Source organism: Dufourea novaeangliae, unplaced genomic scaffold (assembly GCF_001272555.1).
Source record: "Dufourea novaeangliae isolate 0120121106 unplaced genomic scaffold, ASM127255v1 scaffold56, whole genome shotgun sequence".
Classification (NCBI taxonomy): Eukaryota; Metazoa; Arthropoda; class Insecta; order Hymenoptera; family Halictidae; genus Dufourea; species Dufourea novaeangliae.
Genome location: NW_015373942.1, coordinates 3,695,292 through 3,722,053, shown reverse-complemented (window position 1 = coordinate 3,722,053; position 26,762 = coordinate 3,695,292). Strand labels below are relative to the sequence as shown.

Genomic DNA, 26,762 nt, shown 5'->3' with positions numbered 1-26,762 from the left:
TGTGTCGTCTTACCAGTATTGTTCTCCGGAATTCCGCCTTTTACCGGCCAGCCAACGGTTATGCTCGCCTTGGACGAGAAGCTGAAGTACGCCAAAAACTGGGATCTCGTCGTGTTCTCGTTTATCCTGGAACAAGTGAATACAACAGAAATTAAAATATCATAAATAGCAAAATAAGAAGAGAAGACCTATCTGCAAAAACGAGAGATGTGTGAATGTCGTTACAGGCACAACTAATCTTTAACTTTAAACTAAATGTACAAACATACTAGGGACAAAAATATTATTTATGATTAAAGCCCCAAAATAATTACTTATATCATCTTCCTGTGCAAAATTTACTTCACGATCAATATATTAAAGTATTACCATTAAAGTATTCTTTTAGAACTGCAACAAAATTATACCCACACCCCGATCCTTCATTCGCAAGAGAGAATCACCGTCAGGCTCCACCAAATATGTTTCTTCCAATCGCTTTAAAACGCTGAGGATAATCGAAACAGCAGCAACAGCGGCGCACGTCCGGAAAAACGGAAACGTGTCCCGAAACTAATAGAGTGTATCGACGTGTTATTACGCAGAACCGGTCAGTCGTGCACTGAAAAGTATTGGTACTGCTGCACGAAGTGCCCCCCAGGAAGCTAGAACTCGGGGGAAAGTTTGTCGCGGACGACGATGACGAAGAGGAGGGCGGTGTGCACGGCCGAATATGTCTTCTTCGGTTCGAAAAATCGCCTCGTCAGAAAAAAAGTAGCGTCGGGCGTGACGATTCCACGAGATTGGTCGAACGTCGTTCCAGGCTCAGGTACGTTCGTCCTGTTGGGGCAGCCGGTTTAAAAAGCAAGCACGTCGAAGTCTTTCGTCGAATGGACGTGAATCGATATCTGAACTTCTGCTGGAGAGTGGAAACTCGGTCATTCGCGAAGTACGTACCAAATAAAAAAAGGGAAGGGAAACGGGGGGCTTTCGCGCTCCAACGTTCACGAGCTTCTTCCTTTAATTAAACCGAGATATCTCGCGAGGATTTCTGCATTTTCGAGTGTCTTGAGGAATGGGCTGGGAACCGTTGGACCGAACAGAAAAGTTTTCGCGTTTTTCAGGAGATGACCGAAGCCAGTGGAGTATCCTCTGCCTGCAGTTGGGTCTGGCGACACGATTGTATAGAGCACTGAGCACAATTCTGAGTTTTTTTTATGACCAATAATTTGTGTGTAATTTAATCTCTCTTGTCCCCTCCGTCGGGGACGAGGCTAGCCTACTGGAAGTTTATTTTATGCCATGGTGGGAATGACTATGTACTTATAACTGTAACTTTTGACAAGGAAAATAAAATGTAGTAATGTTTAAAGGTAATATATACCTATGATAGGAAATACGAATGAAAAGAATTGATTACACAAAGATACGAATTGTGCATCGGAAAGTTAGACACTCACGTTGATAAGGATTAGGATCCCCGCTTTATTTCAGAAACATATAATTTTATATATATTGTACATCTTCTAAACAATACTCATTACTTCCCCCAGTAGTCTCGTAACATTTCATTGCGTTTAAATAATATCTGACAAGTGTCCCAGTACTTGGGATTGGAAATGTAGATTCGGCAAGGTACAGTTGGAAATTTGTTTCTGATTATGTAGAACGAGTTGAGGTAATCTATTTTTGATACGAGGTGTATGTTCAAAATAAGAAAAAGATAAGCTAAATTTATGTTGACGCGAGGTGTATGCTCGGAACCATCGACAGTGTACCTACATTGAAACGTCAAACGTGATACGAGCTGGTCCAGGTTTCCGAGCCGATATTGGTGACACGAGGACGTGAGGCGCGAGACTGATGACTCTTGCGCCTTGAGACTCGACACCGACGACTCTGGAGATTTAGCACCGGAAACTGGTTATCTCGGAGCGTGAAACGCGTTATCCTCGAACCATAAGAAACGATATCGTCTGCACGTGCGAGAGTAGTGACTAGACTGAGGATTTTATGTATTTACAGCATATTTCAATGTATAATACAAAAGCAACAGCAAAAGAAAAATTCTAGTAAAGTTCAATGGGTTGATTAGCACAGTGGTCACTGGTGACCAGTGCCATTACACGAAGAAACATTCAAATTTGAAATAGTAGCTAGAGTGGGTGATCAAATTATTAGAGCTACTATGTTGTTTTTTTTTGTGTTCGTGTAAAAACAAAATCATAATATGTCGGTCTTTATACTGGGTAATTTTAGTTAACAATTGTCTACTAGAAATGCACAAAAAATTAAACTTAGAATAAGTAATTATGCAAAATACAGTGAAAATTGTAAAATTTTTAATTTATGTGGGTGGTTCTAATAATTATAATTTAATCACAAACGGTCAAAGTAACCACTGTACATGTCGTACATAAATATTCATAATCATAATAATACGAACTTACAATTAGTCAAATGGATTTCATCACGATATATCTGAATAGTAAACTTTAGATAAGTAACGCGACAATAATGTTGTCGTATTATTTTGAGTTCAATCAGGTTCTTAATACAAGAAACTTCCCAGCACGATTAACACGTACAAATAGTTAAAATTTTCACGGATTAACATATCCTTAAATATCCAATTGTTTCTTACTCCGATCCTTCAATGATAATAATTATTTACCTTCTATAGCAAAGTCATTACAATAATATAAAAAAAAAGGCAGAGAAATAATATATAAAGTAAAAGTAAAATACAATATATGAATGTAAATGTTTAATGGACAAAGACCAACTAAATGCACTAATCTGCTAGAAAAAATTAACCCTGATTATTCTGACAATCAATCCGAATCATTTCCCGGTACGACAAATCACAACCGTCCACTTAACTACGAATTACGTCCGCTTGTGTCGTTCAGCGACGTAGGAACTTCTCATCCAGCGGACTATTCGGCGATAAGGAACCAATAGAGAAGAAGTTCCAAAGGGGGGAGAATGCAACTCCACTGCAACCGCGTAGAGAAGACAAAAGGTAGACGCAAGGATTCCGTAGACGAGGTATAGCACGCCGGAGACGGTACTTCTAATTCAATTATTCAGTTAGGTCAGGTTAGCTCTAGTTGGGTTAGCGTCGGGCCGGGGCCAGAGGTTACTCGAGACACTCGTAACTACTAATTCCATTTACTTACAATAAGTCTCCTCTTCATTCGGCCCTTTGTCAACCACTGTATTTGATTAGCTGACAATTCGGTGGCGGGCTGCGTCTTTAGGAACTTTCGGCGTTATTGGGATCGTATTGCGGGCAAGTCCTTGTCTACAAAGCGTGCAAGGCCCTCAGACTTCGAAGATCCAAACTTAAAGATCTCTAAATTCGCAGACTCAACATTGAGGTTCCCAGACCTCGAAGACCCAAACTGAAAGATCTCCAAATTTGTAGACTCAATATTGAGGTTCCCAGACCTCGAAGACTCAGAGAGTCAAGCCGAAGACCCCAGGGTACAAATGACCCAGGCCCGTGACCAGAACCATGGGTCTTAGATCCTTACGTCCTTAGGAACTGGGGAACGAGATGTCTTAGATTTGAGTCCTCCGACCCAGATCGTTCCCTATTTGGACCTTAAGAGTCTGGGACCTCAGGTTAGGGTACTTGAATCTTTGGGTCTCCAACGTTGGATTCGTAGATTCCAGGGTCCTCAGACTTAGCTTCCACGGGTTTGGAGGACTCCAGAAATAGGTTCTTAAGTTTAGGTGTTCCAAGACTTGGTTCCATGAGATCTGCTGACTGAATTCTTTGGCTCAATGAATACTCGTTGCCCAATCCGTGGATGTGAAACATTCCAACGGAGACGGTGGTCACAGATGATTCACCGGAATGTTTCCTAACAGCGTCGCTTACGAGGAACTCTTCGAAAGTCGTTTCGCCAAAGGTTGAACGAGCGTTCAATCGTTTCGTCTATTGTCAAACGGTTCGGACCTTGAAACACGTTTATCGATCCCTTTGGAATGAGAACCGACGGGGCGTTTACGCGACGTTCCGTTACGACGCCGCAAGTGGTAATCTCGGTTTTATGGGAGGGTAGGGCGAAGGGGGTGGAATCGATTGGCACCTGTGCGAGAAAATCTGTCGGTGGTGTATACCGGCGGTATAGACGGCTGGAGGCCCTCTTGTTAACATCGAAAGGGCTGACAAAGGGGCGGGTTGGCTCTTAACATCGCGCTCCCGAGACGGTGAATAACCTTTTCTTCGCGAGGACGACGGGGGACGAAGGGGTGATGCCAGGGAAACGATTCTTGCCTTTTGAACGGTTCTTATTGTTGCTGTGACTCTCGTTTCTTTTTTTAAACGTGAAGCGCGAGGCTAATGGAAGGAGAAAGGTATTTCTGGTTTCGCGGAGTAATTCCCGAACGGACGGCTGGAACCGAGGCACTCGGGGAATTAAATAATTTACTGCCGGCGGCCGTAAGGATCGTCGGTGGACGTTGTAAATAGAGGAGCGAATGACGAAGACGGGTCGGTTGCTGGTTTTAAAGTGGAAATGTCGATGAACCGATTTCTAGATTCCTGGCACAGGGATTCGGCGGCTTGGTGTGCTATTCCGAAAGAGAATTAAGAACAACTCGACCCCGTGACGGGGTGGGGGAAGAGGTGCGGGGGCGTTCGTTACTGTAACGAACTTCTTTCCACGGATTCGTTTCGAATTCCAATCACGTCCGCCACGAGCTCGGAAAATCAGCTACTCGCGAAACATACTCCCTCGTCTCTACGCGGGAACCACACCCTCGATCTAGAGATACGCGATTAAGGTAACTAATTCCACGGTCGCATCCGTGCCACGTAGAATAATGTAATGCTCGCCGCGGGGCATGATATCGACAGAAGTACTTTCCCACGCGTTTGTATCAACGTGTGTTCGCAGATGAATGGCGGAATATTAATACTCGGTCGACGAACAAATAAATGATCGTATGGACATGTTAACCCACGTTCACATTAACCCACGTTCGTCCAGTTTCACACGAAAATAAAGGTTAGATTTTTAATTGTGCTTTGTATGTTAAAATTGGTAAATTAATTTAATTACTGTAATTTACTGATAATGAATATTCTGTGATTTACCGATAGGAAATTGGTAGGTAACGTTGTCTCCGTTATAATTATAAAATATGTAGAAATTTTTTTGAAAAATTTGGTAAGATGATGATGTGTTTGTAGTATTCGTGTGAATTACAGTGAACGGTATTTTGATTCATCTGTGCAGAATATAGTGAACTATGAAACTGCCGATATGAAGTCAGCTATTATTGTTCTATGAATCTAATACGATGGTAAGAAGTAGAGAAATACTCTTCACGATTAGACAAGGAAGAAAGTAAATGAAGATTATTCGCAGTGAACACTTAAGGACAGTAGATTACGACTGTCTTTTTCAACGATTAGATTCAGTTAATTAGGCAAGACACTGGTTAAAATTGAAAATTAGATACTTGTTTGTGAAGTTTAAAAGTGAATACAAAAGCAACAATCTACGACACATTTAACCCACTGTTATTTAATCATTTCGAGTCCTGGTATCATTTTTTTTCAGTTAAAACAAAAGTAATAATCCTAAAATATAACATTTACAATCAATAATTCTTGTAATTCTCAATTACCTTCTTTTATCCCTCTAACAGACTAAAGCATCTTAATTTTTTCAATGATGCGTTCAACGTGTCCCAATTTTCGAACTTTTTCAAACGCTGCCGAATTACCTTGCCGAAATACAAAATTTGAATCACAAAGAGTTTAAATAGCGACCACGCGAAATGCCGCGTCATCCAATATCACCCTCCCCGCGAAATGTTCACTGATCTCCACTCGTCTGCTTTCCAGTAATAAATATTTCATGGACGCATCGTGGCTCATCCTGCATTAATTACGGATTAATAGGTTGCAGGGGCAGAGGGCTGTGGAATATCCGTGATGCGAAAGTGGCCTGGACAAACGAATCCGCGAACAATGCGATCCCTTTAAAGAGCATCGACCGTCTGCCATTCCCCTTATCTCGTTGCTCCGCTGCTACCTCCCATATTTCAATCGCGGCCGCGCTGTCTCGAATCCCATACAGAAAAGTAGTTACTCCTTTTACAATATTTCTCTTTTTCGCGGGGCTTCCTCCAGTTGTACGTTTCGCGATCCACTTTATTGCCTTCCTTCAGAAAAATGCGAGAGACTTCGACGCCACCCGTCTTCATCTACTTTTTCTCAGGCTTTCTCCCGTTACCAATGAAAAATTCGACGAAATCACGAATCGTTCGATCGTACACCTCGAATTAGAACTGTTTCAACAGTCTGTGAAATTTCTGTTCATGTATAAATGTAGATCAGCAGACAGGTAAGAGCAAGAACATGAGCCGAAATGTCTCGACTGGCGGTGTAACGAACGTTATCTTGGCCATATTCGTATCTCTTAATTGCGTTATTTGCATGAGGATGGTGTCTGATCCCATAAGGAGGGGGTGCGCTGTGGGCTACCAACGGGCGAGTTCTCTGGCAAAGCTACGCGCGGAGATTAAACGATTGGGCGAGGAAAAAATTGAAAGAAAAGGGGACGTTAAGCTGTCTGGTTTCGGTAAGCTCAGTTTCCTGCGCTTCTTTCTCCCTGCCGCGGCATGCATTATGTATACGGGGGGCTTAGTTCGTGGCAAGAACAGGTATATAAATTTCGAATCGCTGGTAACATCAAATGGCCCACATTGGATGATATTTTAGAATGTACGTTTCTTCCTCATCTATATTAGGTTCATTTACTTACGAACACAGCGCGGAAACGTGTTATGGGACATGTTTGACAGAAAGTGTAGATAAGGCGTTAATAAAATATTCAAACCTTTTCTCTGACTAGCGTAAATGTAAGACGTATTTATGAGCCAAGCTTATTGGCACTGACAGGCTACAAGGAAAACCTTATTTATATATGGACTCGAGTTTCTATCTCTCATGGAGTTTTTAATGTATTCAGCATCTTTCAAATTTATCTCGACAACATAAAGTTAACTGAAACACGACGTGTTAAACTTAACGCCAGAGAAATGAGTACTCTACAGAAATCGTATAAATATTTACCAGATCCTGCGCCAATGCGAAAATTCTGACGAAAACAAACGAAATCGGAGTGATAGGCGTCCTAATGGCGTGTACAATCCCGCCGCCGAGGAAGGTAAAACTTTCCACGTCAAGATCCCGATAAATCAGCGGCGGTGGAATCCCCGTGTACACAAGGCTAGAAACAAGAATATCGGAGGCTCAGACGTGCATAAAGGGCGCGTTCAGGGGTGAAATCTATTTCCTTTCGGAATACACCATTTTCTGGGATTACAAAATACTTCGACAGCCGGTTGGCACAGAAGAGTAAAAGCCTCTGATCGGAAGGCAGTTCGGATGTAAAGGAAATAAAGGGAGTGATGGCGCGCGAGCGAAGTATACGAAAAATTCCGCAGGGGCAGAAGGGGTCGCGGGGCTGGATAGGTGGGTAAGGGAGGCCGACGGTTGGCGAGAGGTGGAAAGGCCACGAAGAAGCTCTGTCAATTCCTTCGCGCTCTGAATGTTTCGTCGACCTCTATTGAGGCGTGAATCCATATTTTCCCCGGTCCAATATATCGTAGACATGTAAGTAAACAAATCTCTCGCGAGGGATTACGCCAGGCGTCGCGTAATACGTCCATGGAAATTGCATTTTTATTGACATCTCGCGGAACATACGGCTACGCTCCAAAGAGATATCGCGAGCAGTCCTCCTCAGGGGTCAGCAGCTATCGTATTCTTCGAGAACTCTGATTGCTCTTTAAGGTGGGAAAAGAGAGAGAGAGAGAGAGAGATAAGAGAAATCAAAGACGAGAGACGGTTTCGTGGGAATAATTCAGGAATGGCCCTCAAAAGAGGAAAACGTCTAAGAATCGAGAAAAAAATGGGACCAAAGAGGAGAAGGGAAACTGAGGGAAGAACCTGGACGTTGGAATATGCCTCGTAGTTCTTCAGGCGGATCCATACGTCGCGAATCTCGAACGCGCGACAGCCAGTGAACTGGAAGCAACGTCGTCGGAGGTGGCTGGTGTTACAGACGCGGGAGGAGTAGGAGGATGAGCATTTTCCATCTCGATCGCGTCGAACAAAAGGAAAATAAAATTTCTGCCAGGGCGAGCGAGACGCGGAGATGTAGATAAGACGCGGGTTATCTGTCGCGCCCAGGGGAGAGATTCCAGGGAAGCTTCCTGAAGATATCGTCAAAAGAAAATACGGGGGGGATTCTGATTTTTCTCGATAAATGGCGATCGAACGGTATTCAAACGCTGTGACTGGTCCGGGATTTGTGTCTGTAAGAGATACTGATGGAAGGATATATTGTGAACGGTGCGTAATAAAAATCATTTGCATACGGAATATTAGTAACCGATGATGCGACACTGGCGTCATATGAGTATCACCCAGTACTTTTCTGATATTCAAAGTTATTAAATTTACATACACAGCAAAAACCATATTGTGTTGATTCTTGGCAAAAACAGCGGACCACTGGTGATACCAACTCACAAAACTACTTAAATGGTGTTGAGAGATTTCACGAAATATTTGAAATAGGTATCTCCAGAAATAAAATATATTGACAATACTTATTTCGCGAGTTTGCTTATTATTTACCACGTGTAGAGAAACAAGATGATCCCTCGTCATTTTCACTGTTAAGAATCATAATACTGATCTCATGCCTTCGCGTCGACGGTCAATGTGGCTGGAAAACCTTCGGAGTTAACGACGCTCCTCGGTCGAAATCGGATTTGTAATGACAGGGGATCGCGTCGACGGTTGAATTGAAGAACGACGGCCGGGAAACAGGCGGGACCCAACGGCTGACTTCGTGTAGAACATGGAAAATAACCGTTCGATGCTGACAAGGAGTTCACGCGGGATACAGATGGGACAGGTATTATTCGTGTTATCCGGGAAAAGAAATCGCTGGAGGTTTGGACGGAGGGGCCTCTATCTGGTCCAGATGAGAATTCGATGTCTGATTCCAGGGGATACTCTTGAAAACGCCTGTCGTTGTCTGGAAGGGGACGTTTTGATGTCGGGATCCAATTTCTGTCGCAGGACGAAAAACAAAAAGACGATTGGTCTGGCTAACGAAGTTTTTGCTCGTAAAGAAGTCACGGAACGGCTGTAATTCCGAGGCTCGCGTGTCGTTGAATAACGAAATTGATCGTACAACGCGAAGACAGAACCGTTCTGTTTAGCCCCTAGAACTCCTGAGTCTTGAGACGTCACGCGGAAGCCTAACGGGGGAGGTTCCACAAACGCATGCACCTTCTTATACATTTATCCCGAAGAAAATTGTTCCTTAAAGAATATGTTATGGCAGTTAAATATGTTATACGTTGTAAACGAGATAGTATATGGTTTCTGCATTGTGTTTATTATTATTTAGGCGGATTTATGAAATAAAATTGTATTGTAAAATAGTGTCTACTGCAAATAACTTGGGTGTTGCCTCGATTGGTTTACGATATACTGAGTGAGTCAGTAAGAATTATTGCTTGAAATAACTCATTACCTATTGGCTGTATTCACAAATGAATTATGTTGCATTTGAAGGGACTCATCAGATGAATGCAACTTGATAGTTTTATATTTTATATTTTCTGAGATATTCAAGGTATCCGTGAGTTTTTTCAAGGTAAATGAATTTTTTTGACGAGTTATTTCACATTATAGTTCTTCATTCATTCACCCTGTATATTTATTTCACTTCTTTCGGAAATTTTTTGCATTTCGGTAAAATGTATATGCTCTACCAGGCTTTGCTATAAAAAATTCAAAAGAATTTTAATACGTTGACTCCGACGATGAAAAAGGCCGTATGAAACGAGACACATTTCGTTCTATTTTTTAAGTCGTATACCGTCGGGAATATATGCGTTTAGTTAACAGAGGCTATAAATTATACTGCAATATTAATTTTACGCAACATTTTGTACCACTATAATTCGGTTACATATAATCCAGTCCCCTCGCAATACACCACCATACTTGGATGACATGGCAGTCAAAGTGTTAACGAAGAAACGTCACAATAGTTCACGTCCAAACTCATCGCGCGAAAAAAACCATTTAATACACGTAGGAACGGGAAGACGTGTAAAAAAGTACGAACGGACCATTGTCCACGGATAGCCGGGCCATTCCCATTGACCAAACGTTTTTCCCCCGGAACAGTGTCATTTCATTTTGATCGATCGCGGCCGTGGTCCCTGGCGCTACTTTTTTCTTTCTCCTTCGTCCAATAGAAAATAGATTGACCCAAATCCTAGGCGGCAAGAACAAAAAGACCGTCCGCGGGTTGAGCCGGAAAAAAGTCTCGCGTCGACGCTGGGAGAGCTTGGGTAACATCAATCAACAAGAATAATTATTAGGGAAACACGCTGGGGGTACGGGGGTATAGACTGGGATAGGTGGCTGGGTCGCGAGCTGGCGCGTGAAAGACGAAAATCGATTACAAGCTCGACCTGAAAGGGGGCCATGGAAAGCGCACAAAGCTCTTAATGAAACGCGTTTCGGGGCTCGGGTATCTCGGTAGTGGCGGGCGGGGGAGTACGCTCCGCTTGCGGAGGCATAATTACCGTCGGAAACCGGAACGTTTCCAACGGAGCCCGTGACCCCAGCGGCCGTACCTATCGGATTTTCCGACCTCTTCCCTCTCCGTCGAAGGTCTTGTTTATTGTTCAATGGGAATCGATTCGGTAAGTGGGCCATCCCCCCCCCCCTGACAACGAAGGTGCGAAACCGTTGACAGGGTGTCGATAACCTTCGAGCTGGAGGAAATAGAAAGGGGGAGGGGTGGTGGGAGGGCCAGCAATCCAACTCGTAGAATACCGATAATATCTCCCTTTTGCCGGGATTGCCGAACGAACGGGGGTTGGGGGACTGGTTAAAGTTCGATGCACCCCACGATCTTCCCCCGTCATAACCAGTCCACGTACATCTACCTTCCACCCTGGACCCCCAACCCCCTCGCTCTCTTCCGTTGGCTTTGATTCTCAAAACCGTCACGCGAAACTCGATATTAAAACTCCGAACGAGTACGGGATTTCTCGTTGAATTTTCGAGAAACTGGAGGATTTTAATCGGCCAAAGTCGCCGTCGTTTCCTCGACTTCGACCAATTCCCCTATTCCCCCCCCCGCGGCCCTTTGCGACTAGCCCGCGATCAAACTTCAACGAAAGAGTTTTTCGACTTTGGATGGAGTTGGGAGAGGGGTGGAATTCATTAAGTCGCGTATAACGCCGCAACCACGATGAGATTATACCGCTTCCGTCGATACTACGAGTAACGGGAGGGTTTATAGCCTGTTGTCGATGGGGACGGGGGATATAATTATGGGGGAGAAATGAGACGGGATATTGGGCTGTTGAAGATGTCGGTGTGAATTGCGATGGCTGTGACGTTTGTTGAGCTTGTAGTGTGTATTGGAATTTCTAATTATGGATGTACACTCCCGTGTGGAAGTATTGGTGTTCTTATCGAATATGCAGTAAATGTTAGAAGATATTACGAAATCGTTGGAAGCTTGAAAGAAATAAAGTTTAGGGGGATGATAAAGCTCGATGGACAACATTTATGCTACCATGGAGTAATAATCGTGACTTGGAATGTATAATTGTTATGAAATATTACGTTTCCTTCATACAGACCTGGTATCGTAATACTTATGAGTAGGAGTGTACGTGTACTATTATCACGTTTTTATAGGTACGGTATTATTAATGTATTTAGGACCGATGTTTCCCTTATTTGTTTGTTGTCAGGTTCCAATCTTCCTGTACGTGTGTTTCATTGTCAGTTTTTAAATAATTTTTTAGGAGTACAACACTGGTCCATCATATTGTTTAATCAAAAGGTCACTGATTATATTACGACTGTCTTGGTGCCTACCTGGAGACGGTGAAGATGATTTCTTTCGTTTTAACGAACAACAGTTTATTCTATCGGAAATGTAATGTAAGAAGGTTATTATAAACGACACTAATGAACGTAATAATCAATCAAGGTCCTTTGATGAATTCTTGAAATAATTCCTTCCAGAGAAATGTGTGCATATGGAAGAGGTGAGAAGTATATAGAAGAGTACCAACTGTTTGAAATTGATTTATATAAAAAAGACTGCACACGTGAGGTGACTAAGTGAACAGATACACTTGTATCATTTCCTTAAAAATGAAGAAGTGTCGGAGAGGAAGTGCAAAGTTTAATTCGAAACACCAAGTCTACAAAGTCTATGTACGTTCGAATAAAAAATAAGAAATAAAATCCTTATGAACAGAACTGAGATGATCATTCAAATTAGTTTTCCGTCCTCTGATTAACAACATCATTCGAACTCAATTAAATGCGTGAATTCGCCAAGCATACATGGAAATATGTCCAATATCTTCGTAAATCTAGCTCGCATAGTGGCCGTTCACATTATTAGCGGTCTCCATTATGATATTTGACCGTTCAAAGGGGTTCGATACGCCATTCGAGCGCGGAATGTGTCATATTGGGGCCAGCGAATTCGCGGACGGAAATAAAGAACCCGTTTATATCGGTTTCCCCAGCCCGTATCGGGAGAACGATAACGGTAACCGGTCGCTATAGCCTTCTCCCCCACCATTGTGACTAGCCGATTATCATTTCCAGCGATGATTAATCGCGCCGGGTGCGAAGGCACGCGCAAACCCGCAAATTGCCTCAAATATGCGATTAGTTCAAATTGATTCGACGCATTACCATCTGCTGTGCTAGTTAGGGGGTCAAGTTACAGTCACCTGAATCAATGGCCGGAACTTCATTAAACTTTCGTAACGCGAACATGAATTGTAATCGCTTCGTACATCTGTGTCTAATTGTAAAATCTTAAGATAATTTGTTCGTTCACATCTAACAAAGTTATTTCTGAATAATTCTGTACTTATATTGCAAATATCTCAATAATGATCCAGTTTCAATTTATTATGTTTCGTGATACGGTTTTTTATTTCACAAGAATGTCCAGTTAAAAAACTCGAAGTGATCTTCAAAGGTTCATATGTAAACAATGTAGAAATAAATAATTACTACACCGTATGTATGTATCTCGTGAAATTACTAATTCTCTCGTTTTAGGTATTTTACGAATAATTTGGAAGTCATTTCAAATCGTTATGTTAAATTACTCCTCGTATACGTGAATAGGACAATAAGTGTTTTATTCCAAATCATGTATCTACTTCTTATTATCGATTTGCATGTCGCATATCCTCACGATAAATTGACTATCACCGCAATATTTATTTTTCTTGCCTAATATGATATTATCTGTACATGCAGATGTAATGGCAGTCACATGGAAAGTGTTATTATGGATCCCGTTTATCGAATCGACGAGGAATTCAACTCCTCCAAAAAATGGCAATGCATTTATCAAACTACTTCAAATAACTGTTGCCGTAGCAATCATTCAATGTCCATAAAAAATGTCGACGATAAATCGACCATTACTCACGCACTTAATACTCGAATACTACACCTCATAAATTCTTGTAGTTATCGTTAAACTGTAGAAATATCAATCAGTACAAGAAAAAGTTTTATAAATTTTATCCACTTTTTCTTCTATTTTAAATCTAATGGAACTCTTAACAGAATAAATAAATTTCCGTTTAACTCCCGCACAAGATCTACGTTTCCACAAATAATACCCAAGTTTAACTAACATCATAACTATCCAACAGCCTTCACAAAAGTAATTCTGTTAAAACTATCCCAGAATGAGGATTCTGATCGTTCAAAACGTCGTTCTAATGCAATCAACGCCCCTTTAGCAATCCATTTCAATGTATCGAGCCGACCAGCCTTTCGTATCGCGTTGACACGCGTCCGCGAGGCCGTGGGATTAAAAATGTTTGAAACGTAAATAAACGATGGGAAAATCCTGAGAATTAAGTGGCGCCCCGGAGCACTCGGTGTTCTTCTTTTCAAGGATGGCTTTTGATGCTTTCGAGGCCGGCCCCCTTCTGTAGGTTCAAGCGAAATTACCTCGGCGGTCGTCGTAAACAGGATACTTGAGAGGACGCCGGATTATAATCCCAAAGGGGACTCACTTTCGTGCGGCACTCGGCAGACGTTCTGCCTAAAGTTAAATGTGATTTGCTTTTACCCACGGTGGACAGATACGAATCGCATAAAAGTTTATATGTATTTTTCGGTGGTTTTTTTTCTCCAGGCCGCGCGACGCTGCGAGGGCGGGAATTGCACAGTCGGGAGACATCGCACGCGCCATTCTTGGGTATTTGTATATTAAAAGGGAACACAAGTCGCGTGATTAACACTGGAACTGGACTGTCAGGGCTCAGAGACCGAGTGTGTCAGTTAAAACACGGAGTGTCTATACATTCGAGGGATTTTATTACGTTTGTACGTTACGTAGAAGAATTATAACTTTCTTTTTATTTTATATTGTCCGTTTGTTCCAATCCTGGATATCTTACTGAGAACATGAGTCGTTAATATTTAGCGTTGCTAATGGAAATATGACATCCTGTACATACAGGATATTTTTTTGATTACGTTAGTACGATACTGTGCGTGACATTTGACATCTAACACTGAACATCAACTTAAGAACAATTTTGAAATTAAAATATCCCATAAATTAATGGTTCCTCTATAGGTTCTATAGTTCTAAATAGATTACTGATGTTCTAAATAGATACTTGCATTATTCCGTAATGAAATTAATTTTACATTTTTATTTCTACAGAATTATTATGTTAATTTCTAACGCATTAGTAATGACTCATTATATTCTCTAATAAATGTTCAAGTATGTTGTGATAATACTCACGAAATGCTTGGCAACATGAAAAAGCAAATCCCTCAAATTCTGTTCGAATTCACGTTCCCTTTTGTTCATACGTTGATCGTCAGCGACTAATCCGACATTTCGGTCCTTCTGTGCCGAGTTCAATATTTTTGAGATGTCTCGAATACTCTCACGGGAGGCTCGAAAGTCGACGGTTAATATTGTGCTGTTTCCCTGAACGCCGAGGGGAATCTTGAAATAATAGACGATGTCCTCGTTTCGCGTCTGGCTTCGTCGTCCCATCGTTCACGGGGAGTGTGCGAGCAATCCCTTCCGGTTATAACAGTGATATAGAATTTTGACGAGAAATGAAACTCTTGTAAGACACTGATAAGCTCGTCCATAATATTATTTTTCAGTGAAGCTTGCAATCTTGAGATTTTCTACATGCAAAATTAGTTCGTCCGAAAAGCGTCAATGGCATTGATGCAACTGACACCGACGTGTATTGTAACTTCATCCTCAGACTAAAGTATCTTGAGATTAAATGATCGAAATGGTAGAGTATTCTAGTTGTTGAATTTGTCTTGATATCCTCTGGAAATTTATAATGACAACAATCCATAATAGTTTAAAAATTTCTATATAGATGTTTCTATTTATGTGGCCCCCTATATTTGTATAAACCGACCATAGTCCAGATGTTTAGTTATAACATTTATGATTTAGAACATTTTAAAATATTTTATTTAGTTGTCAATTCTTCGATGCTAGAGGATCTTCTTTTAATCGTCAGCGGATAAGTCGATTTTAAACTTCGTAATTATTGACGATTGTTAATAGGTCAGCTCAGAGGAATTTAATATGAATCGTTGGGTTATTCATACAACGAACGATAATATCCAGCGCCATACGACCCGAGAATATCCATTACCGTGAATAATTGACTGTACCTCGCGGTAGAGAGCAGATTATAAAAGTTCGAATTAAATTACCTTGATGGTCGCTATATAAAACTGTTCGCTGTCATCCTTGATAATGACGTAGACAGAATGATATCCGTTTCGCGATATCGTCGTTGGGTCACGTAGGCAACGTCTAAAACTGGTATAGCTTTCATTTGGATCGAGCTGAGGCAGCAGTGGTCATCCTTTATTCCCGAGGTCGTGAACAGATTTAGAGACGACGAACGTGAACTGGAACGAGCAACACGGATCGTGAACGGGTTCCGTTTTCGAGATTGTCGCGGAAGCACGAATTTACGTCTGGATATCGTTGCATCATCCGTATAAAATTCAGACAGTATTCCAGTTCTGTCAGCGATTCGTTTTAACTACGAAACAACGTCGAAGCTAATTCTGTAGATCGTATGCTTCAGCCAGAGAACACCGTTACTCCGGCTCTTGATCCTACAATTGATCAATTAAAATCTGTTTCCTATCGACAACTTGAAAAACGATCGTTTTAGTCATTGCTAATTGACAAGTGGAAGATAGATTCTGCCGATGCACGGATCGGAAAACATTGCTGTTTAATTGTTCAGGTACGAACAATTAAACGACGAAAATTGACGAATTATTTGACGAAAGAACTTGTTAAAATTTCACAATAATAATCAGTTGTAAATTGTGCAACAATACCCACAGAGAAGACAATTTGAGAGAAATGAATAATTCTGGCATTATTATTCAGAGGAAATTAAAGAAACGTGATGTGAATTAACTAAACATTCATGGAAGAAAGGATGATCTGAGTGGAATTAGTCGAGAAATATTTGGAAAACTTTGTTGTTAAACCACGACATTTCTTTCGAATGAATATTTCTAAATGGCGTAAGTTCACTAATTAGACGAAAATTCACGACCATTAAAAGATATTTGGTACATTTCGCAATATATGTGCTATTGTTTAAAATTCTATGAAATGCTTGACTGTATTTCCTGCATTGAACGTGCTCAATTTTAAAGACGCTGCTAGTTTACAGTCCCCTTTCGAGATTTCACGGGTATCGGTCCAATCGTTTTTTGGAATGGTATCGTATAAAACGAAAACGATGGCGTCCGGAGTTAAGCTCGGGCGCAAAAATTAGAACGAAAGTTCCAATCGTGCTCCCCCTCCCCCACCGCCCTACACGGCAAACCGTACGTGATTGGCGTGACAATGGCCACGCACCTATTCACGGCCAGCTGGTTGCGGTGTAACTCGTTTACACCGTTTCGATCGTTCGCAAAGTGGAGGTCGTTAGTTTACAATCCGCCAGACAGCAATTGCCCACCGATTCTGACGATCCCCGGCTCGATAAAAGGGATAGAACTCGCAATTGACAATCGCCAATCTTTCGATTCGGCAATAGATGGAGGAGGAACGAATCGGAATCGTACTCGTACGACAAATAAATCATACTGGTGACCGTAGCTTCACCTGTGAGCCACAATTGAAAGAACGCACAGTGGTCCAGAATTAAAATTTAGCAGACCGTACGTTTATTTAACCGATGCAATCATAAAATTTGGAAACTTATAATTTTATTTAAGTAGCAGAGAATAAATGTCGAAATGTTTTTATCAATTTTAAGGATTCCCTCGAGGACGTCATTATTCACTAACAGTGCTTCCAGCATCGTCATGGAAGTATGAAATTTTTCTATTTTTAATTGAGATTGACGATACGAACGGGTCCGAGGAGAACAATATGGTTGTAATAAGTTGACTATATGGTTAATAATAAGTTAGTGTTTTTTCTTAAAACTAAAAGAAATCTGTTTTCGTCCATTTGAGTTGCCCAATTTTGAGTTCGTATCAGTATGCGATGCAGCGAATCTATAAGGTCATTCTCTAACATTGTAATCTTTGATAATCAGTGTGTACATATGTAGATATACATACATGATAAATTACATCTTGCACTTTCACAGAATAAAGGATCAATGTGATTTTAATGCAGTTCAATTTAGAAGAAAAGACACAGGAAAAATGAATGCTCAAAAATGAAATCGGATATAAAAATGTGATTGATGAGAGTTGGTTATTTCATGAATAAAATTTCAAAAATTTTGTTCGATCTCCGTAATACGACAAAATTTTTGGCCCATATGGCAGTCGATAATGTTTTCGTTATTTTATAATTGATCGCTTTGTGTCTTGTATAATTAGACCATTAGATTTGCTTCAAACAATACTCGATTACTTATACTCTCTTTAACGGAAATAAGATCAGAAGCATGTTAATGCGATCTAGATATCTAATGTAATCCAGCGAACCATTGGACTCGTAAACAAAAGTCAGGTGTACGTACTCTGCGAATAAGATAGGCAAGAACTTATAATTAACCTTTGCAAGTGATAAATGGGCATTCGTCCAGTCCACCAGATGTAACTCCGTCGGAAAATTTAAGCAACAGGAAGAACCCATCTGCCGGAATCTCTGCGGCAATTTCCAGGTCGGAGCATCTCGGGGATGAAACCGAAATTCAGCGGAAAAGAGAATAGCTGGTGTCGGACCGGTGTTTCGCGGGGACGTGAACGCCGGAACACAAGAACTTTGCATAAAGATAATCGCGGTTTCAAAATGTGGAATGGGAGACATGGAGAGCGAGAGAGAAGCTGGGTAGGAAAGACTACTATTTATACGAAAGTGCAAGCTCACACCGCGCTTGTATTCATACAGAAGGGCGGGTCCAAGTGTTTACAAGGTGCTTGGAAGTTCTGTTACCCCGACGATCACCAGACCAAAACGTTATCCAGAGTAGCCAGTAGTCCACGTCTTAGGAGAGAATAGCGTGGTTTCGCCCCCATCATCCCCCCACCCTTGGAGAATGGAAAACGGATTTCCGTGGTTTTGGGATGTCCAAGTTCCCGGGAAGATCCTTACTTGCCCGTTAACGAGAACAACAGCCCGCTACAATGAAGCCGATTAATGTTTGGTCCCCCCGTTCCTCCATCTCCTGCTGCTCTCACGGTCTCCGTGTAATTGGCTGTCTCTCGCCTTGACACGCGTGCAGACTTTATGGGGTGTCGCGATATAATTAGAGTCGAGACGATTCTGCGCGACAGTTTCAACCCCTGCGCATCGGAGGACGAGATATCTCGCCACGTGATTTCGTTTATGATATGCTTTGGACTAGATATCTTGCAGCGCAATGTTTTTCATGCGATGCTATGTACGAAATATTTCGTGACACAAAGTCGTTCATGCGACGTTATGTACGGAATATCTCGCATGCCTTTTTATTACAACGCGAGATATCTCGTCCAACGATTTGTATCAACATAAATTCGTAGGTCCTGTGAATGTGAATGTAGAAAAGGTTAGGAATTATTTTTTCGTAATGCGATTCTTATTAAATCATCGCAATATGATTACTACACTTACGGAATGCTCCGTGAAAAATGTTGTAATGAACTCAATGTAGAAGTGGAATACCATTGTCTAAAGCAACCGATTAGTGACATTCAGTCGTAAACATTGAAAAACGGGAACGCGAGCTCGAGGTATCTCGTTCAAAGCAGCGAGATCGCGAGATATTCCGTACACAGCGTCGTATGAACGATTTTGTGTTGCGAGATATTTCGTACATGGCATCGCATGAAAGACATTGCCTTGCAAGATATCTCGTCCAAAGGATATCATGAACGAAATCACGTGGCGAGATATCTCGTCCTCCGCTGCGAAGGGGTTAAACGCTATGAGGTTAAACGCTATGAGGTTAAGTTTATTAACTGACGGAATTTAGGTAACGTTCAGCTTTTCTATATTGTATTTCCTTTATTTTTTATCGAGAGAATTGGTAACGATAAGATTTCGAGAAAGAATTCATGAGATTGGAATTGACACGCAAGAAAACGAATGTGAGTCCGTAATGCAAATTTAATGTGAATAAACGTTGAAATTTTTTCTATTATTAGACAGTGTCGGGACCTGTATTGTGTAACGTGATCCTTGGTAGGGTCGGACAGAACATAAAGGAAGGGAAGAGTTGAAGAGCAGCACGCAGAGTTGCACGGCTCGGCAGATCTTGAAGGATACTCGACACGCGTACGGTCATTCTTCAAGTAGTTTTCGAGGGGATCCCGCGCTCTTTGAACTCATAGTATACGAAAGAAACCGCTTCTAGTGAAATAAAACGCAACAAAGATTGTAGTTGTGGTTATGACTTCTTGCCACGAATTCATTCTGTGTCCCTGATATACAATATTTAAAAAAAATCAAGCCACAATATATTACATTGTTTACTAACAGATATTCTTGTCATATGGATCAATAATAATAGCAGGGGTAGAACACAGAGGTAGTACTATCCGTCCAATATCACCTCACTGATAAGGTTAAAATGATGATAAAAAATCCCCGCAAAATTCCCCAAAATACCTAAATACTTGTGGCTACATTCCTTGCACTTACTTTCACAAAGCTCCTGAGAAAATAACTTCCTCCCAGTTATCCAATTCACTACAAATTCTTGTATACTACCTTCGCAGACCGAAGCACAAACATTCGCGTGTTAATGCAACTGTTACGTAGCACTGTTTGTCCAACGTCGCCTCAATGATAGGGTTGAAATAATGTTGGAAGACCCTCAGAAAATATCTTAATACTTGTGGCTACATTTCTTGCACTCACTTCCACAATGCACACGAGAAAACAACTTTCCCACAGTTATCCGATTCACCACTAATTCTTGTGTGCTACGTTCGCAAACTGAACCACAAACATTCGCGTCCTGAGGCAACTGTTAGATATTACTACCGACGAATCTATTAGCCAGCTCAGAAAGAAACTCTCCTACCCCTTCCCCTTTCCCCCCGAATCCTCCAATATAATTCCAGCCTCTAAATACCGAAGGACATCGGTATATCCCCGATAAGTCATGTTCGTCTTTCAGCCGCAAATCCCAATGGTTCCCAGGTAAGACCTTCCCCTCCAAGACCGTTCCCATAAAGCTAACTTTCGGGAAGCCTAAACGCTCGTCGTTCGAGACCGTTCCGTCCCCAGAAACGATCAGGAATCGTTATAGCTCCGGCTCAGACGGTCCGATGCGGCGCCTGGGACGGACGATTCATTAGCGACAGCAATTTAGCCGGTACGGTGGTTAACCGTCGGCGTAAGTGAGGAGGAGCAGTGCTCTCGCCATATTCGAACGAGGAAATTTGTGGGTTCGCTTATTTACTCGCGACATGCCCGTACAGGGACCGAGCCGGGTATGTACACAACCGGGCGGATATATCGGCGTACCGTTTATTAGTTCGTCCGATATATCGAGGCGCATCCGGTCGAGGCACGACGCCACGTATCGAGGACCACTCTCCCCCTCCCCCCTCCCACGGTCCATCCTCTGGTGGAGATCAAATATCCGCCGAGCAAACCCCGAAATCGTCATGAATGCCAGCCCTCCGCCCTGGTCGCGGACTGATGAAGTTTACCGGTGTCCTCATTAATTCTGGCTGGATCTGTCGTCGCAGAAAACCGCGTTTAGCAACGCACGTCAGACTGGGCCTCGCTGCTCGTTACACCGGTGTGATTATACCCCGATTAGATGCGAATTAACCGGTATTAGGAGGGGATGTATTAACAGGCCCGTATGCTCAAAGGGACGGTGTAATTAGCTGCGGAGATTATATTTCGCTGATTACCTCACCGCGACACGACGAAACGTAGAGTTCAATTATGTTTGTTGTCGCGGTACGCTTGACACGAACGCGTGTCTCCCGTGCCTACGTGTGAGGGGGATGAGGGATTGTTTGGTGGATGGTAATCTTAGGTTTGATCAATTGTTGGAGGTCTATGGTATTGGAGAAATGTGATCTTTGGGAATTCAAAATTATGTCTCTAACAAATCGATATCGCATTCATCCTGAACAAATTATGTCGAGAGAATATTGAAGTTCAACAAGCCACGAGATAGCATAAGTCCTTAACAAAAATCATACAATCTTTCAAACACAAAAAATTATATAATCCTTACAGGAAAAATGGTAGATTTTGAATTCCAGTGGAATTCTCAATCACTGTTTATAAATCAAGCAACACCTCTGCACAATTAAACGTCACCCTCATCACGACAAACGGAATCGAATGATTAAATTTCACGTGTAAACTTTAGAAGGGGTGGTGGATGGGAGGGGGTGGGAAGCAAGTCGAAGGGGGTAATTGTCCACCAAACGAGAGAGACGATTCGCCCGGACGAAAACGGACACGAAGGAGGTCAGAGGGCGAGTGTATTTAAAGGGGCGAACGTGTCAAAGGAAAATTAGTTTTGGGTAAGAGGATCAAAAGGGTCGGGGGGTGTCGACGAACTTAATATCGGCCGCGTGCTATTGGAATTTCGACCGGTTCCACGACCGAATTTCGACGGTTTTTCTCTCTGTGTGCTTCTTTTCCTTCCATCCTCCGTGGCGTTTCAATTTGTGTTCGTTAACTTCGTTGACACTAGACCCGGAAAATCCAACTTTGTCGTCGCAGTTTCGGCCGTCCGATCTACCATCCGCGCAGTTTACCTCTCGCCTCCTTCGACGTTCACGGCTCGTCAGCTACGATCCTTGAAATTTCTACGAGTCTCTGGAAACACGAGCCTTACGATCGAACGTTTTAACAGTTCCAAAAGAGGGGAGGGCGGCGCGACCAGTAGTCGCGATCGTTAGCCGTCGCGGCGGACACCTCATCCCTTATCTACGACGTGGAATTTCTCCCCCCCCCCGCCCCTGATGACGGATGCGGGGATGATCCGTTTTTAACACGTTTGAAGCGAATTCTATGGATTTGCGTTCGGAAGTGCTCTGAAAATTAATGGTCGAGAACACAGTGACGAAAAATGGTCGAGGCGAAGGCTGAATTTACTCGCGTTTACAGGCAATTCTGATCGTAATGCAATTTAGATTGAAATCAACGATGCGGAAGTTTCTTGCTTTCAGAGGACTGTTTTCTGTTAAAATGTGCAGCATGTGAAATACCAAGCATCGTGTTTGTTATGTTACTTTTGGACATAAGGTTTTTTCGAATCTGGTTCTTTTCTGTTGCTATCCTCCTGGTCGAGGTGTAGGATTGAAAATTTGTAGAAATTGTTTTTTTTTCTCGGTAAGCTATGGAATGATCCATTGACAGTTCTATACTCTTAATAAAATATTCTATATTACTATGGATATGTGAATATTATGAAGCTATAACCACATGTAGTTTCCCAACGTTATCTCCGCTGTTGTTTGTTATGGATTATTTTCAATAGTATCTCCTAAAATATTATTGTCGATCGCTTTCCTGGCCTTCCTCTCTTGGTTCATTTTCTACTGAAAAATCACACGCCTTGTATTTCACGAAACGACGTTGAACTATTCCAACATTTACGTGATGTTCTTGTAATTCACTTGTCTGAATAATTTTAATTCACCGTCCAGGTTTAAAAACAGTCCGAGGATACTTAAATAAAATTTCTCCACAACCCCTAGAAGATTTCCTTAGAGTTTGGTTCACATATCGAATCCGCAGAAAAATTTTACACAGAAGAAACAACAATCATATAAAACAAAAATCTCATAATTACTCGAAACCCGGTGGAATTTGAAACGACTTCCAGCTTCATTATAGAACGCGTTTCACGCAAAGGAGTCGCGGGTAAGGTATTCCAGTCCAGTTCAAAGTTACCGTTCAGACTCGACGGTTCTTCTGAAACCAGGAGCACGCTAACCCAGCGTTTATTCCAACTGCCAAAGATACGGCGCAAAAATATTTTTAATTACAAAAATAACTGGAACGTGAAATATCATGTAGCCCGCGATACTTAAAGAACTCCGCGCGCAATGACGGCAAGAGGGAGCTATTTTCCAGAGTATACCGGTGGACTTTTAGAACCGTGGGGGGAAAACGGACGTGCAAAAGAGGGTTGGAGAGGAGAAGAGACTGGTGTCGAGGCGGAGAAAAGAGCGCGGAGCAATTAACGATACCCGGCTTCGCTCCAGCGACGAAAGACGTCTCGTCGAAGTGACCGTGTAATGACGCCGCTAACGTCTGTCGTTAGCATTAACGAAAGGGTCGCCGTAATTTGCACACCCGTGCATTTACCCTGGATCTAAATTCTCACCGGCTTGTTCTTTCGTCCAGGCCGATTCAATTTGTCACTGCTTAAACGTCCCATAGTCATCGACCAACGAGATCAATACGAGACGAAAGGTACGTTGACTAAACGACCGGAAACGTAATCGTAATTGGCATCTACCACCACTTCTAGCAGAAAAGAAATTTCAATTAAAATAAACGCTTCGTTTTCGGGAAAACGATATACGTGACAACTTCTAGCGACCCAGATCCGTCCTGTGCCACTCTGCCTCGCGAGTTTACTTTTCGTCTGTATTTTTTCATTCGTCTGAAAACGTTCGTATAAGAACGCCAACGTTTGTTCAAAGGCACACAGGGTTGGGCTGGTAGACGCGCGCGCGCGCGCGCGCGAAAGGAACGTGTGCCACGGTGCACAATGGTATCTAAAAGTAGCACGATTAACGACTTCCTGTTCTCTCGACGAAAGCGGGCTGCATCGGGACGGTCTCGTAACGAGGCTACTAAAACGTGTAGTTAACATTAGCACCATAGTCCCGTAATTTGCACACTCTGGATCCACTTCGGCTCTCTTCTCTCCTCTGTACCCCGCCCTTTCTCACGGCCCACCCGCTATCCTCGTTTCTCCGTCCTTCTTCTGTCGCGCAAAGCATACACGCGTATATAGGTGTTTGAGTTTGTATGTGTGCGTATGTACGTTTGTATGTATTTCCCTTTCGCGTCTCCAGCGACGCTGCTGGAGGACGCGAGGACGGTGTTACAAAACGGCACCGCGTAATTTTCGCAATGAAGTGTTATACTACATCGTTTCTCGCTTTCCTAATGCAGCCACTTCCGGCCGCGGCGAAACCGAGCGCGCTAGAGGGATTGCAGGCTGAGAAATTGGCCGCCACTGTTATTTATACGCCGCCCTAACAGTCGTTTAAGGGAAACCCCCCTGTGGATTATGGAATCCTCCCAGCTACGGGACTCGAAATGGAAAATTAATTTATACCGGCGATCGATACGGATTTACCGTCGGGGGATTTCTGAAACTGCGGAACGGTATTTGCTGTGTGTCGTTCTGGTGCTTGTAGAGTAAGGAATTGGGTGGATTATTACGAATGTAGCGACTTTCGTGGAACAACACAGAGAGCTGGAAGATTGAACTTTTGAGTGCTGCATTTCGATTGTTGTATAATTGATTTGGACTGATTTCTCGTGGTGTGTCACAAATGGATTTCGAAAATCTTGAATAAATACCGAAGCATAGAATTAGAAGAGTTTTTAAGTAAGAGAGAACGTATTTTGGGGACTGATACTCTATTCTAGAGGCTCTAAAATACTCGGGAGAGTATTCCGTCTATATAAGCACCCTGTTTGGGTCTGGCGACGCGATTAAAGAACCTAGTGACATTCATTTATCCTGTTTTTTCCTTACTCCCTCATTTCCTAGCCGATAGAACAGAATAGGATAGTGATAACAAAGCTTTGTTTTCTTATTATACCAAACTAGTTATCTTAATAAAGGTGTAAGATTACTAGTATTATCGATTAACACATTGACTGCCAACTACAGATAATTCGTAGTAGAAACAATACTAAAGCGCAGGATTATTTAAGTACCATTACAAAATTTTTGCATAAATTTAATATCGCGGTATAATTTAAAGCAAGACAAACAACGTATATTAACTAAACGCATATCTTTCAACAATTTATGATTTGAAAACGAAATAAAGCCTGTCTGGATACGTACAGCCTTTTTCACTAAGACAGTCAACGTGTTAACCCTCGTGAGATGAACCCGTAAAAGGCGGAGCCGGGTCACTTCTGACCCATACTGAACATATGGTACTACATCAAACGATAATAAACTTATCGACTTAATGCTTTAGAGTATTCCCAATACTTCAGAGTATTCCCGGGTCATACATTATCCATTGTGAAAAGGAAGAAACGAATATCTTCAGTTCGTTCATGACTAACCGTGGAGGCACCTCTTGTACGGTAATGCTCGTATCTAGGGAGATAAAAGTTCAGGCAAACAGAGCAGGTCTTAATCGCGAACTTTTCACGGTTTTCCGTTCGTTCTTTACTCGCTTTATGTAACTTTGCCTCGACGTACTCATTAAAAGTTCCTGGAGGAACGTTTATCTTAGGCTCTTGACTAGCCTGGGACAGAGGTCTGATCTACGGCCAGTCTTGCTTCTTGAATGTCTAGGAAGGCGATACACCGGAAATCGGCTGTTCCTCCGACTAGCCGAGAGACGAATTCTAGAACACGATTTTACGAAGTAACGTGGCAATTGTGAATTTATTGATTTTCGGCTGTTGCGGCCATTACAAGCTTCTTTAACGAGGAAACCTCAAGCCCAAACCTACGAACAAGTCAGCTGAATGTCGAATTGGAATCATTCTCAGCTGCTCCTTTATAGCCTTCAAAATAGGAAGTCGTTACAAACGAAATATTGTGCTGCTCATTGGAGTTACAAAAAAATCTTTTCATTTCAAGTGAAATAACATTTAATTTCAAGTCACTACGTTTTATTGCGGAATACCATTTTATAAAGTACTTACTAACTACTATTATTAACACAGAAGCTGAGAATTATCAGACATTTAATCTTTCAAAGTCAAATACAATATTTAAGAAGGTCTCTAAAATTTTCTGACTCATTCAACGCCCTATAGTGTCATTCCAAAACTATAAATCATTTGTGACAATAAGTAGACCCTCTTACTGTATACTCAATGTTTCCAAACGCGAGAGATTTTGTCTCAGTAACGCGTGTTCGAAATGTTTGACTAAAGAATCCGGTGCACTCGCCTCCCAGTCTCAGACTCGTTTGAGAAAATCGAGACCATCGGTAAGTTTCCACTTAAATACTCGACAGTTAGGAAAACTTCGTT

At 42.1% G+C, this 26,762-nt stretch overlaps 1 protein-coding gene across 1 annotated transcript in view; it reads right to left on the bottom strand.

Annotated features, from left to right (window-relative positions):
• LOC107185845 overlaps positions 1–26,762 on the bottom strand; it is a 236,165-nt gene that overhangs the window by 111,596 nt on the left and 97,807 nt on the right. The window contains exon 5 of the mRNA XM_015573617.1: positions 14–126. Within this exon, the coding sequence (XP_015429103.1) occupies positions 14–126 (113 nt within the window). The remainder of the gene's footprint in view (positions 1–13; positions 127–26,762) is intronic.